This window comes from Melospiza melodia, chromosome Z (genome assembly GCF_035770615.1).
Source record: "Melospiza melodia melodia isolate bMelMel2 chromosome Z, bMelMel2.pri, whole genome shotgun sequence".
NCBI classification, from domain to species: domain Eukaryota; kingdom Metazoa; phylum Chordata; class Aves; order Passeriformes; family Passerellidae; genus Melospiza; species Melospiza melodia.
The window spans coordinates 17,497,887-17,513,403 of NC_086226.1; the positions used below are offsets into that span (position 1 = coordinate 17,497,887).

At 37.2% G+C, this 15,517-nt stretch overlaps 1 protein-coding gene across 10 annotated transcripts in view; it reads left to right on the plus strand.

Moving 5' to 3' along the window:
• Positions 1 to 15,517, plus strand: part of KIAA0825 (KIAA0825 ortholog) — a 235,845-nt gene that overhangs the window by 68,222 nt on the left and 152,106 nt on the right. For all 10 annotated transcript variants that reach the window (XM_063179912.1, XM_063179914.1, XM_063179919.1 and 7 more), the window contains exons 5-7: positions 937 to 1,107; positions 13,294 to 13,388; positions 15,065 to 15,292. In XM_063179912.1, the coding sequence (XP_063035982.1) occupies positions 937 to 1,107; positions 13,294 to 13,388; positions 15,065 to 15,292 (494 nt within the window). The remainder of the gene's footprint in view (positions 1 to 936; positions 1,108 to 13,293; positions 13,389 to 15,064; positions 15,293 to 15,517) is intronic.

Sequence of the window (15,517 nt, forward strand, 5' to 3'; positions counted from 1 at the left end):
TTCACACATAAAAGTACATTTCAATCAATTTCTTTTTGTATTCATCTTTCAGAGCTTCCCTTTCAAACTACTCTGACTTTCCCATTGACACTTTCCAGATTAACTTTTCTGCTGGTGTTACATCTGCAACAGAACTGCGTAGGACTATGGTATCAGCTCACCATAATTTGCATAGAAGAGCAAACTTGTTACACTTACAGACATTATAAAATTAAAGTACTTAAACCCATGTGGTTTGGTAATACTGCATTGGAAACATCTCGGAATCATTTATAGTCTGACTGTGCTGAAATCAGAGTTCCCTAGTTGATGTGACATGATTATATGTTATGAGTGCATGTGTTAACCTTTCAAAATAAAATGTTCGGTTTCTTCTTTTAAATACCAAATGCTTATAGTGATAATACTTGCTGATATTTGCTCACTGACAGTCTCACTTGTTTTCAAACCCCACATATTTAAAGTTGTGGAGTGTTAGATTGATGTTTCTTTCACTCAAATGTCATATTCATCAACTGTATTGTGCTAGCAGATTGTTAAACAGACAAGGTGACTTGCAGAGTGACAAGTGATGTGATGTCCCAAACCATTAAAATACAGTAATGATGTATTTTTTTGCCTTTCGGCTTTTGCAACACAGTGGGTTTTCTGTAAAACACAGGTGAGAACATTCCTGAGTAAATCCATTGCATGGAAAAATTCCTAGTTAATGAGTAACAAAACCTGGAAGTCAATTGGAGTCTCACAGATGATTGAGAAGTTCTGAAGACTTATGAAAAAATAATGTAACAGTATTTTATAATGAGAAAAAATACATTATGTTATAAGGAAAGTTAAATTGCTTGCTGTATTACACTGTCTTACATAATCAGTTTTGCAGTATTGTTTGGTTTTTTCTGCTATAATTAAAGCTATTTTATAATTTTACTTGAATAGCCTCCCAGGAATACCACAGGAAAGGACGGAACTTCTGCTTAACCTTATATCAACTCAAATGTCTTTCTCAACTTATCAAACTTTTCTTATTAATGGAGGAAAAAATTGAAGAGCTCTCTACAGAATTTCTGCTGCTGCCTTCATTTACAGAGAGGAATAAGAATGTTCAAGGTAATGAATGATTGTCCTGATTTATTGGTTTATTTTGTGCAAAAGAATAATTTTATGCTATTTTCAACATTAATGACCTAATTTATGTCATCATATTTTTCAAATAAATGTGTTTCCATATCCACTGAAAAAGCTTTTGAAATGTGCAGATTTACATTTGAGCACGATGACTTGTAGAAAAGAACTGATTGCTGTGTATAAAGATGTGATGTACTAACTGTAGATATTGATGGAGAGCCATGGTGAAAAACTATCAAACACTGCAACAAGATATCTCCTACTGGATTCTCTATAAAATCCTATGTCTCATATAGGACACAACAATACTCAGAGTCTGAATTCTTTGAAACTGACTTTTTCTGAACTTGTCCTTGAAAACTGCCTTTTTCAAGAGAGAAAAGCAAATACGTTAATATCAGTTTAGTTGATCTTAGTGTACGTGAAACTAACTGCTAAAGGATATAGTCCATGTTTAACCTGTATTTCTCACTCTTACTCATATTAACTATGTTTACTAGCATGCTTATCTCACTGGCTTCAGTGGCTATGTTACAGAAGGAGGTTCTACATCAGTAAAATGATCCAGCTTCAAGTTTGCATTTGCTGTAGGTTCAAAGCTCACTTTTTTTTCATCTAATTGTATTCAGTAGAACCAGGTATTGTGAAAATTCAGGTGAATAACACTTTCCAGGAGTATTCTCACAAATATTCTATTCTGCTGCTTCTGCCAGTGGAGACTCCAAGCCATGAGAGAGAAGTGGTTTCAAGAGCTTTGATGTTATTGCAGAAAAATATCAGACCAGAAATGAAGCCAGGCTGCTCAGGGAGAGAGGATAGGTGAAATCAAATGCTCGCTATCTCTATAGTCAAGCTGCAGGCTGAGGAGAAAGGTGTTTTGGGAATGATGTAGTCTCAGAATACTACATTGACGAAAATAAAAATATTAAATAACGTGAGTTCTAAGGCACACAGTTTGTTGTTGTATTCTCCACCTGTAATATTGAAACTCCAAAATAAAAAAATACAGGTTAACCTATATATTTTTAGAATATATGTCAAAGCTCTAATAAAATATGCATTCAAATTCCATTTTTGCTGACTTTAATGACTTCAGTGACTTCAATGTATTTCTGCCTCCTTCACTCAGTTTTATTAATTCTCAAGAAATGTTACACTATTATACATTATAATTTATGTTTTATGGACTTGATTCTACAAAGAGGTTTTAAAATAAACTTGTAGACTTTTCCTCATGTGTTGAGCAGGGTATGCACTCAGTAAGGACAATGGTAAATGTACTTTTTATTACTGTATTATGTGAGAGTGTGTAAAAACAATCAAGACATCTCAAATGGGAAATTTATTTGATATTTATATGGTTATATTCTAAGGCATGTGGTCTCCAGTCATTCAGAGGACTTAACAATTTCAAGATTAGCAAGAAACATTTTGCTTTCTTGGAAGTAAAAATTATCCTGCTTAATTAATTAATAATTTTTTCTCCAAGCTTAATTTCATACAGAACTATTTCTCCAAAGAGTGTTAAGCCACTTTCTTTGAGAAATATTCTTTTAGAGTAATCATATCTATAGCAAGTTAATTCTTAATTGGTACCTCTACTTAAAATCTCAAATCTGAATGCGAAATATTATTAAATCTTGTAGGAGGCAGTCTTGTGGTAAAAGGTCCATTCCAGAAAAAAACATAGAATTCATTTTACCCTGAAAAACAAGTGAGGGTAAATATTTTTCAGATGCTTTTAATGAAGTCTCAGACATACTTTTGTTTTTAGAGTTGCTGTTGTGATCAGGTGATTCTATTCACGGAACTGTTCTCCATGATATTTTTACAGATAGTTTGTGGAAAGATATGTCCAGAGAAATTTTTAACAAGAGGTCTGACTAGAAGAAAGGTTTATTTTCATATTGTTGGAAATCTCAGTTGTAGTGAAGTGAAAGATGATTTGATGTGGGAGAATGAAAGCTATGTTCCCAGTAGTTCCAGGTTACCTAAAAGAGTTTAAGATTTTCCCTGTTAATGTCCTGTATTGGGTTGATAATTTTATTTTTTTCACTGATGATGGCCGAGTTTTTTTAAAAGAAGTGTTGGTTAAAATCCTTGTTTTATTTTCATCAGAACACATTGTAGCATATGACTAGACAATAAAACGGCCATCTTCAGTACTTATTTTGAAACCTTATTACTAGAAGTCTTGTTTAATTTGGCAGAGTCAAGATGTAGATGTGTCTGAAGCAACTTTAAATTAGCTTGTGTACAAAGGTCAGGTTCACAGTGCAGCACCGGCTGCAGAACCAGCCTAAGAAGCAGAGTGCATTAGCCCAGACTGAATGGAGTGCTGATGGTGCTAGAAAGTTACCCATACTCTCAATGGGTTCAGGCTAGGTTGGGTATATCCAACCTACCCCTCAGTGTCTGCAGTGAGGGATATCTGAGGTGTCAGTGCTCTGCAAGTAGTACTGCTGGCAAACTGAGGAAAGATGGCCAATTCATAAAAGGTAGGTGAATGTCCAAGTCACCTAAAGTTTCCCTAGGCAATGCGTAGACAGAAGCCTTGTACTTGTTTCCTTTATGCTTTGGTTGCTTTTAGTATTCATGAGAGACAATCTATGTAGCTCACACAGAGGTGCAACAAAAGTAATGGTTTTTTCTTGTGCTGGTGTCAAGTAGTGTATTTATGTGAATAGCTGTTTCAATGTCAATTGATTTTTTGTTTTATATTCTGTAGTACTTCAATTTTGATATTTAGAACATGTATAAAGTTCCATCAGAAACAAAGTAGTTCTTTGGATGGTTCCTCTTTATAAAAATTTTTTTGTCCCAAAGATGGCATCTGAGTTTTATCTAAACCAGACGGTTTCTTGGCCCTCATTTTTCCCTAAACCCAGCAATGACAAAGAGCAACGGCTGCATAAATTGGATGTAAGAAGAACACTTAGGGTTTATCACAGAAGAATCAAAGATTTCATATCTTCTGACAGATTGTTTGTTCTCTTAGGGGGTCTTAAGAGGGGTCAAATGGCTTCTAAGAGTTGCTTAGCTAGATGGTTAAGGGATTGTATTAGAGAGGCGTATGTAGTTAAGGGTAAAGAGGCTCCCAGGGTTTGTAAAGCTCATTACACTAGGACTATAGCTGCTTCTTGGGCGGAGAGGTCGAAGGCTTCCACATTGGAAATTTGCAAGGTGGCCACCTGGGCTTCTCTTCTTACTTTTTCATTGCATTATTGCTTGGATGTAGTCTCTTCTGCAGATTCTGCTTTTGGTAGGAGGTTGCTTGTGAACCAAAAAAAGAACAGTGAAGAAAAGAAAGACATGTAGTTCAGAGTTCTAGCTGGCAACAAGACAAGTTTCTTTGCAGCGTGCACAATGGAATCCTATGAAGACCAATTTAGGCCGTTGAAAATAGATGTTAGAGGGAAGTACTGCCTACCAGTGTTCTCTGATGGTAACCCCATGGCAGACAATAGCACCAAAGGAAACAGTGAACCAGAGTGAACTCTGTAGGGAGATGGATGTAGAGAGTTTTTAGGTGATACAGATAGGTCTCTGAGTTCAGTTTGAGTTCTTTATCTGGCATCTTCTGGAATATATTCAGAATCCTCATTTTCGCAAATTACTTTGCATAGATTGGAGAAAAGAATTCTCTGAATTGCATTTTCCACTCTAACTTCTTTTCACTGTTCTTTCCAATTCTTCATGATTTTATTTTTTGACTTTACCAACAATAACTTAGTGTTCCTTAATATGTATACATCAAGATTTGAGCTTGATTTAAAACTGTATTTTGTTATCTAAGCAGAGGTTTTTTAAAAGATAGTGTAAATACACATTTTATCTACTGCTGATATGTTCTTCAAGTTTTCCTTTAAATCAAAATAAGGAGAAAATCATGCAAAGTTCTTGGACAAACAAGTGATGGTATGGTTTTGTTCCACCCCTTAACAGTAGTGTGACATCTGGGCAAGACTGCTACTCTGCCTTTCAGAGAATAGGTATCTGTGTTTTTTCTATAGCTTACAGGACATTAATTCACAATGATGCATAACTTCATTCCACTACAAGCACTGGATTTCATAAAATTATAGAAGTAACCATCCCCAGTTTTTTCTGGACTATTTAACCCTTTCATCTGCTGGTATCTTGTCATACCTACTGTGATGAGATAGTCTACTTCAGTTGAGTAGTTTACATTCAGTTGAAATTAATGAGAAGTTCTAACATACCTAGTACTTCCAGCATCACAGCTTCTCTTTGAAGCAATCAGGAACATGATTGTCTACAATCAAGTGTTAAGCAAGAGACTTGGGTTTTGAACTCTGACAAATAGCATTCTCTTTCCATCTTAAAGTTAGATTTTTCTTTCCTCTTGGGCTTTCAGGAGCCTCTTGTTAAGACTTCTAAAAAATCAAAAATATCTAATGTGCTTTCATCTGTCTCACTTTTTTTTCCCCATTTCAGTGAGAAAGGTGAACTTGGGACAGATCAGATAATGAATACCAAGAAAGGCTTTCTCCAATGGAGTGCTTGAAAACACTGTGGGTGAAGTTGTCAAGTCCTTAGGTTTACAAGCTCTGTCGCAGGGGACTGGGAAGATTTGCAGAGGTCCTTCCTTCACACTTTAAAGAAAAATGCTTAACTCTATATCCATTTCTGGAAAGTAATAAAAGGAATGTAGAATAAAATTTTTGAGGTACATCCTTCTAACAGACTTTTATTGCAAAGTTGCAGTATTGCAAAATTTGCAATTGTAGATTAAAAAAAGTTGTGATTTTTGCTTTGGTCTCAACATAAGATGTTCGAGTATCTTCTTTTACAAATACACAGCTTCAATCAATCCACAGTGATGATGAATTTAAACTAGGAGGACAATATGATTTCAGAGGTACATTTTCTGCATCTGGGTTAGTACAGTTTGCTCAGAATAGTACAACAAGTAAAAAGTTCATTATTGAAGATAAATAGCAGAAGATGTTTTTGACCCATAGTTAGTCGGGGATTTTTTAATTGTTATTTATATTTCTGGAGGAATGGTTCTTTTTACTTCTGCAAGATGTATTATTTCCAGCATGTTTTCAATAAGAGTTCCGACTGAGCTGGCTGAATCCAATTTGTAAGCTACTTTGCTAGCACTGATATTTAGCTTATACACAGATAGTGAGTAGTTCATACAAAAGCTTTCCTTGATACTTTGCTATTCTCTGCTGCATGCAAGACAGTGTCACAATGACTGTTCTTATAGCCCTAAATGCTATAAAAGTAGGAAAGCTGTGGAATTCTATAGAAAAAAAAATTAATAGAACTTCTTATAAAAAGTAAAAATAATTATCTTTAAAATGCAAGAGGTGTCACTGTCATTCTTTGGTCTTTGTAACCACCATTACAAAACCAGAAAATTACTGAATTGGAGAAAGAAATAAATAGATAAAGGGGACCTAGGCAAACAATTATTTTGAAGAGAAGAGTAATCCCAGACAAATTTTAATACACACAAGGAAAGGTGGCTGAAGCATTTTGATTTTAAGTGTAGCACTGGATATTATAATCTTGTTCTCATTATGTACAATCAAAGTTATTAAAACTGCCTGGTTGATAAACTAAAGAAAATACAGAAATTATGAGCATTCCGTCAAGACTAGATGTTTGTAGAACATTGGTTTCAAGAAAGACAAAGCAAGGATTTGTGGTTAATCCAGTCTTCCCTAATAATCAAGAATGCTGAAGGTTTAGAATATGCTCTGGAAAAGAAGCAAATATGAGAAAATTATGTTTTTCTTCAGCCACCATCTTCTTTTACAACATTCACTTTTTTCAGCTCTCTTTCTGTAAATTCTTTTCTCTAAACAAGTGATCCCTCTCTGTCAGGGTCCGTCCTAGTGGACAGATGACCTGATGGTTCGTAGGAATGATCTCAGAGTGCAAAGACCAATACGGTACAAGGGGGTTTGCAGTGATAATCAAATCAAATATGGTTTTATTGAAATAACTACAGCAAAAATGCGATAGAGGGATTAAGGGAGAGAAAAAGAGGGAGAAAGAAAGAAAGAGGAGAGAGAGAGGGGATATAGCTACCAACACAGAGACAAAGTCCTTTGGTCCAGTCCAGTCGAGGGTCCTCCTGCTACGCTGGGGAGATCTCAAAGGCTCTAGCTAGCTCAGAGGATTTTATTACTGAAAATTGTGAGGGGAGGGAAATAGATACAATAGGGAACAGATGTAACAGGTAGTCCATATTCTCAGCAGTAAATGAGAGCCATTGTTTTCTTGCTCCAGTGGTCACAACCTGCAGGCAAACATCTCGCTTCGGTCAGTTTGCCTCCCACACACCTTCCCCGGGCTGGGGGTTTCAGTCTCAGTCCTTGGAAGGAGCAGAGGGGCCTTTCAGGAGTTTCATGTCTCAGTCCTTCCTGGAGAAGCTTCTCACATCTCCGTCTGTCTGTCACGGTGGTTGTAAAACAGGCGAGAGTCTTCTGTGGGAGACCACCTGAGACTCAGGAGAAGTCCAGCCACGCCGAGAGTGGGACAGCTTCCAGAGCTGCTATTGTTGCAAACGGGGCACGGTGCCCTCTTCTTAGCATACAGCAAACACTCCTGTGAAAACAATAGCTCAACACTGAGCTTTCAGGTCTCAGGGCCCGTGGCGTGTGACTTTTCTCCTTCAGAGCCAGATATAGACAGGGGGGGTGGTTTTCTCTTCAGTGGTCTCCCCAGGACGATCGTGAGGCAGATGAGGGAAAATTCTGACAGACTCACACTCTCCCATGTGTGAGGAATTTAATTTAAAATTTATTTTAATTTAATTAAGAAATGTAAATTTAAGGTAGAAAGCATCCCTCTCCCATGTGAGAGGGATGACATGCATTTCTTTCTATGTGCAAAAGCAGTTTAATATGTGCTATTTAAAGAGAGAAGTCAGAGGATTCGTCTAGATAGGTATGGTTCCTGCAACCCATGCCTGTCTTTCTCTCTGCAGTGGCAAGCTAATTTGGGCTGAGTAGCAGCTGTACCTTAAATAAAGCTGTGCTTCTCTTTCCCAGGAGAGTTTGTTGATTAGGGCAAGACAGTCAGAAGACAAGTTGTAAGGCCCTAAAATCCTTACTTGATGAGGCACTTGAAAGGGCTTGTGGTTTTTCATGGTTAGACACACAAACAAATACCAGCAAGATATTCTCAAGAGGTCAAAACAACTTTACTGGCAACTTCGGAATATCAAGGAACTTTGGCAAAACGTTTAGGCCAGCATTCAATCAACATAAAACACTTTTCAAAGCATTAACTTAGCTCATTTGACTTTGCAAGCTCTATGCCTGTTCAATTCTAAGCTACTCAAAAATTCCAAGAAAAGGGAATTAAAAGAAGAAAGAGAGAAAGGCGGAAATTATATAGAAAAGAACAAACATAATTACCACTCCAGGTTCCAGTGAGGTGGTATGAATCTCTCATAGAGATTCAAAGAGTAGATAGGGTCAAGACATGCTGACCTTGTTTCAGATTAAACACCCTTTGGCTTTCCTGGGCCCTTCCCCAGGTGGGAGTTCGAGTCATCTGGCCACTCTGGGGCTGAACTGGGGCTCCAGGGACTGAGTGTGGAGCATTGTCTGCAATGCTAGGGATTGGTGGTCACTGTGGGACTGGGATACAGGCTCTGGGGGGTGGAGTATATGGAGGAATGTTCCGCCTCACCAGAACAAGGCCCGACCTGCCACTTTCCCTCACACACACCCCCAAAACATTTTGAGCAAACATTCCTTCCAGTCTCTCACACAAGTGGAGAATTCACAGGACAGGAAGGGTGTAATTTGTTATCTGTCTCTGAGGACATAGTGCTAGAGAGGAAGGTTGTAGTAGCACCTGAAGAGCAGAGGCTCTGCGGGGGGCTGTGGCTAAGCGTACGATGTTCAATACAAAGTGGGAAGGTGACCCTTGCTAGCTGGAGGTTAAAACAAGGAAGAAGATGGCCTTAGCCAACCATACCCAGATGAGATCTGGGGAAATCAAAAACTTGAGAAACCAAAGGAAGTCAGTAAAATATGGGAGACTTGAACCTGGGGCATCTTTGAGAAGACCAGTGAAATTTTTGATGTGTGTAAGCCTAAATGCACAAGCATAGATACATATGAGTATAAAGCAGGAGTGCCCAGACTGTTAATTAGAAAAGGAGGTGGGATAATCTAGTAGAACACGTTAATTTAATAATGAAGGAGCCTGTTAAATGACTGGTGTGCGTGTAAGCATCATTTGGATCTTTGCCTGTGGTTCTGGAGTCAAAAATCTACCATCAGCTAGATACCTATTTATCTCAGCTATGAGTACTTAACAAGTAAGGCAGCAATTCTGTGAATACACAAAGATTTCAGCTTAAATGTTTAAGGTTTTCTTTGAAGTCTTGACATGAAAAGTTATAAATAGCAGATCTAAATGGTGAAAATAATACAAGAATATGAATGTATAGAAGCTTACTTGTGGTTATAGATAGAATGAGATGTTATATCTATAAAAAAGGAGAATTGAAAGGAAAAAAAGGTAAATTTAAGATAGAAAGCACCTTAGAAAATAGGAAATATAAAGTAGAAAATAGGAAAAATATCCAGTCAGTTAGACTATTAGTTGGGTTTTTTAAATTCTGGAAATTTTTTAAATTTCTAAAGAAAACTGTTAGAAACTTTATCATAAAATACATTAAAACATGCTGGAAAAAACCCAGTAAGTTTCTGGTTTTGTCTATAATGATGAGTATCGGGGAGTTGGATGGCCTGGATAATATCTTTTGGTTTTATGTTCTACCATTTTATCTTTCATTTTACACCAGCATAAATCTGTCAATGTCTTAGGAAAATGCAATCAAAAATGGTATTTGGGAAAAAAATCTCCAAATGTTTGGGAAAAAAAACCCAAAACAGACAAAGAAACCCCACAAAAACATCAAAGCTCTACAATGTTGTATAAGTGTATGAAAAACAGTGTTTATTTTGAGAATGCAAATCAATTAAGGGAAAGCTTAAATCTACTTTGGATAAATTAAACCCACTGCTGGAAATTTCACAGAGAGAGAAAAGCTCTTTAAACCTTGGCCATATAGTACTGTTAGCTTCAGATCACTGAAGACCTCCAAGGTTATGCCTGGAAGATAATCTTTGACAATGTTTTGATAGCACCTGGTCATTTAAAATCTCTTTTAATTTCATATAACGTACATTACTTTAGGAATATTTGCACCAGTCTTGTTTATGCTACAAGACAGATTTTTAAAATAAATATTGTTTGGCGTTATCCTTGTATCTCTTTGTTCTATTCTCTCACAGAATCACAAAATGGTTGGGGTTGCAAGGGATCTTTGGTATTAATATTCTCCAACAATCCCTGCTCAAGCAAGGCCTCTAGAGCAAATTGCCCACAGTTATGCCCAGATAGCTTTTGAGTATCTCCAAGGATAGAGATTCCATGTCCTCTCTGGACAGCCTTACAGTGCTTGGTCACCTTCACAGTAAAAAAAGCATTTCCTGATTTTCAGAGGAAACCTTCTGGCTTTATGTCTGTTTGGGCCTGTGACCACTGGCCCTGTCATTGTGGAAGACTGATTCCAACCTCTTTGAACTCTCCTTTCAGGTATTTATATACATTAGTGAAATATCCTGCCCTGCCCTTTTTCTTCTGTTGGCTAACAGTCCCAGTGCTCTCAGCCTGTCTTCACTCCATTTGTCATCTTCTCTGGCCCTTTGTTGGACACTCTCCAGTATGTTCATGTCTTCCTTGTACTGAGTAACCCAGAACCGTACACCGTTCCAGGTGGGCTCATCACTGTTGAGCAGACAGGAAAAATATTTTCCTTTGACCTGCTTATAATGCTTTGCCTGATCCAGACCAGATACCATCAACCTTTTTGCTGGCTTATGTTCAACTTCGTGTACTTCTGGACCCCCAGGTGCTTTTATGCAAAGGTTCGCACCAGCTGCAAGAACACCAACATGGGTTGGATGCCTGGGTTTGTTCCTCCCCAGGTGCATGACTTTGCCTCTTGGATTTTATGAGATTCTAATGTGCCTATTTTCCAGCCTGTTGAGGTCCTTCTGGATTGGTACCATGGCTGTCTGCCGTCCTGTTTGATGTCAGCTGCAGACTTGCTGAGGGTACACTGTACCACATCATCCAGATCATTAATGAACATGTTAAACAGGATTGGACCTAGTATTGACCCCTGAGATAGATTGCTAATTACTGATCTCAAACTAGACTTCATGCCACAGATCACTGCATTTGGGGCTTGGCTATTCAGCCACTTTTCTACTCATCTTTCTGACAATTTGTCCAGTCAACAGATCTTGTGGACTGCATCTTGTCTGCGTCTTGTCCTCTAACAATATCTTATGGGAGACAATGCTATGGGCTTTATTGAAGTCCATGTACAAAACATCCACTGCTGTCTCCTCATCCACCAGGCCAATCATTTCTTCATGGAACTTTATTATGCTTTGGCCAAGCATGACTTCCCATTACTGAAGCCATGCTGAATGCTCCTGATGAATTCTTTGTAATGCACCTGGAAATGCCTCTGTTACCTTCCTTGGGGTTGAAGTGAGGTTGACAAGACTCTGGTTCCCTGAGTCCTTCTCCTTGCCCTTTTTGAAAATAGGAATAACATTTCCTTCCTTCTAGCCTTTGGGCTCTTCTCCCAGTTGTCATGATTGATCAAAAATTATTGAGAGTGGCCTTGCAATGACACCTGCCAGCTCCTGCCACATTTAGGTGTGGGTGCATCCCAGGAGGTGCATCCCAGGAGAGCCCAAGGGTTTCAGTATGTTTGCTTAGTTGTTCTCAGATGATCCTCTGAGGTCCTCTGATCCTCTTCCACCTAGAGTACATCTTCCTTGCTTCAACCTTACCTCCTGGTCTCTGGTGTCTGGGATTCCTGAAGGCTGGTCTTGATAGTAAATACTAAGTTGAAGAAGATGTTAATTATCTCAACCTTTTCCATAACTATGTTACCAGGTCCCCCATCTTGTTGAGCAATGGGCTCGTGTTTTCTCTAGTCTTCCATTTATCACCTGTCTACTTAGAGAAGCCCTTCTTGTCCTTGACAACGTTGGCGAAATTAGTTGCATTTGAGCTCTATCTTCCTTAACTTTTTCCATGCTCAGGAGTTATTTATGTGTTCCTCCCGGTTACTCATCCTTACTTCCACGTTCTATATGCTTCATTATGTGTTTGAGTTTGGCTAGGCTCTTCTAGTTCATGCATGCAGGCTTTTTGCTGGTTTTTTTCAGCTCTCTTGAGATTAGCAGAGGTGAAACTTGAATTTTAATAAAATTTCTTGTTCCCATTATCTAGGGCCTTATCCCATGGGATTCTTCCAAGCAGATATTTGAAGAGGCAAAATTCTGCTTCTCTGAAGCCTGGGGCTGTGATTTGCTTTTTGCCCTCCTTTGTGCTCTCAGGATCTGGAACTCCAGTATGTCATGGTCACTGCAGCCGAGGCTGCTTGATTTTCAAATCGCCAACAAGCACCTCCATTTGTGCTTGTATCACTTGGAAGTGGAATCATCAGTACATTTCAGGAACCCAGATTTCTTGAATCACTGAGAAAAGTGATATCAACCCCAGATACTGGTTTGTCCTTGACAAAACTGGGGCAATATCCTGTTAAGTATCCCTCTAAGATTTATGAGTGAGCTTTGTACCAGCACTTCTTAAGGAGCTTCTCTTGTTATTTATGTTTTTATAAGCCATTATTTTGCTTATAATATCTGTACTAATTACCTGTCTTTTTATTCTTATTTCCAAATAAGTAAAAATATATTAGTGTTCAATTGATATAATTCTTTGAACAAAGAGGAGAAATTCATTTCTATGCAGCTGATCTAGAGTTATTTATCCTCCTTAAGAAGAGATGACTTCACAATCAGTATAAAATTGCATTAATGACAGAAGAAGCCATATTTTACACATTATATGTGCATTTGTATAAAATACAAATACCACCAGATGTTGATCTCATCATGTTATGTAAAAGAAACTGTATATAACTTGAATTTGACTTTATAATAACATTAGTATTCCCCTACATCGTCTTGAGGATTTTTTATGCTTCATATTGATACATGAGAAGATGTTGAAGGCTGCTGACTTTTCTACAGAATTAATCTAAACTTTGATCTCTTTTGTCATACTGTGCAGGAGTTCTGAAGAGAGCTAGTGGGGAGCTTTTAATAGGAGAAACTAGAGCAAATGAAACCAGCGTGCTTCCTGAGCGGTTACTTCAGGTAGAAGAGGTGAGTGTGAAAAGAGTCGTACACTTTGTGTGGGGTTTTCTTTTGTGTCTCCAGTGTAGGCTTTCACCATGTTCATTATAAACAGCTATTGCTGTAGTTTCATTACTTCAGCTGCTGTGATTACTTCTATGTGCAAAGTTTCAGTTTCGATGGATTAAAATCTTATGGCATTTAAAGAAGTGGTTGGTATTTAGTAGTTATTAACAGAAAAAACTGTTAACAAAATGGAAAAAAATTAGTTAAATATGATAGGTTTCTTAGTAGTATGCAAATCATCTCAAAGAACCTTAAAGAAAATTTATTAAGTTCTTAGAATTTGATCATAATGGTTCTTCCTAGAGGTATAGATGTCATATAATGTCTAGTTTTTCTGATGCCAACAAACTACTGTGTAATAAACACTGTGCTTTGTGGAATGTACATACAAGATTGTTTTTATCTGGCTTTCATTTACTACAAAACACATTTTTATTATTGATTTTGTGGCACATAAATGCTCCAAATGTCTTATATTTTATAATAGTGGAATTTAATTTCTTAATGGCCTCATATTTATGCTGAAATTTTAAAAAAATGTGCTTTGGATTGATGTGTGAAACTAATATGTATTACAAAGAAGAATATTTTAGGTAGATTAGGATGTACTTGATCCCCATTAAAAAAATTGAGGGAGTGTAAAAGTGTGTATCCATGGGGGCTGCCCCTGTGCTTACAAGAGCTGGATGTTGCTAGTGGGAAAAGGGAGAGGAAGGAGGACACAACTTTTAAATTGAAGTAAACTGGAAGGGCTTCACTTTGTAGCCCTTCATTCTCTTCCAATTCAGTATTATAGCTGCAGGAATAGTTAGAAATCTGTCTTTATTATTTTCCTACTGTGCCCTCATGGTGGAGATATTTACTGAATATCATCTTATGTAATTAAAATATATCTCTTACAGTGGTGCAATTCTCAAATGGCCATTTCTGGAAAGGTTTAAGTCTGATATAAGTCATAAGAGCAATGCAAAGTAAGATAAGTCAAAAAGTAATGATGTCCTACTGTGTCTTCTTATGGCAACTCTTACACTTCAGATTACTGCAGAAGTCTATGTTTAAAGAAGGCAAGGAACTGATGTAAACCACAGCCAAAGCCAGCCTTGGCCTAAAACTACAAATCTCTATTTAAACATTTTAATCTTTTCTAAATCCAATTCTAGAGAAGTGAAATACAGTGTGGCTGTACAGCTCCTCTTAAGGGTTTCCCCTTGAGATTCATGGTTAGTAACTTCCAGTTGTTAACTTGCAGTGAAAATTGTTACAGGGTATATATTGCTAGATTACTTTTTATTATTACTATTGAAAATTCCTATGAATTCTTTCACTTTTTAAAGTAGAGTCGGTTAAAGATTACCAATTAAATAAAGATGAAGCATATTGTTATAAAAGCTGTTTTGTTTAAACAGGATTCATTTTTTCCAAAAAATTTGATGACATATTTAATGTTGCTATGCATTTTGTTGAGTGTAAATATTACTTTAGTATGATTTCAATGCTAGTGGACTATATTTTAAATTATTTAAATAATTTCAAAATATGATGGTTTCCTGTAATTTAATTATGGATGTGCATTTAATTTTCAGACTGTATTAACACTCAATAAGGACTTTGGAGTTATTTAATTTTAATATGTGTTTCAGCCTATTTTACTGAGTTTTGGCTGGAGAAATGCATTTAAGGACCTGTCTTCTTCTGTGGCTCACTGTATAACAATAGCAATTGAGGATTTTTCATCTAAAATTCTTCAACATGAGCAGAAAGAAGAGTTTTCAGCTGCAGGCTGTGCAATGAGTCTTGTAAACAACCAGCAAATGAGGGAGTCCTGCAGAGCAGTCCAACAGGAGGAGCAACCAAAACGAATTGCTAAGGCAGGTATCAAAAGATCTGAAGTTTGAAGAGAGACAGAATGCCAAGGCTGTTTGCCATCTACACTTTGAAGTACTTACAGTACTATTAATATTCTATATCTTATATAAATGGAATTAAAAAGAAAGTGAGAGGCATTACAATGTGAAGCTGAACACAGCTTTATACAATAGCCTATAGTTTGTACTTGAAAGCATTACCTTTTAAACTTCACTGGCATTTTTTTT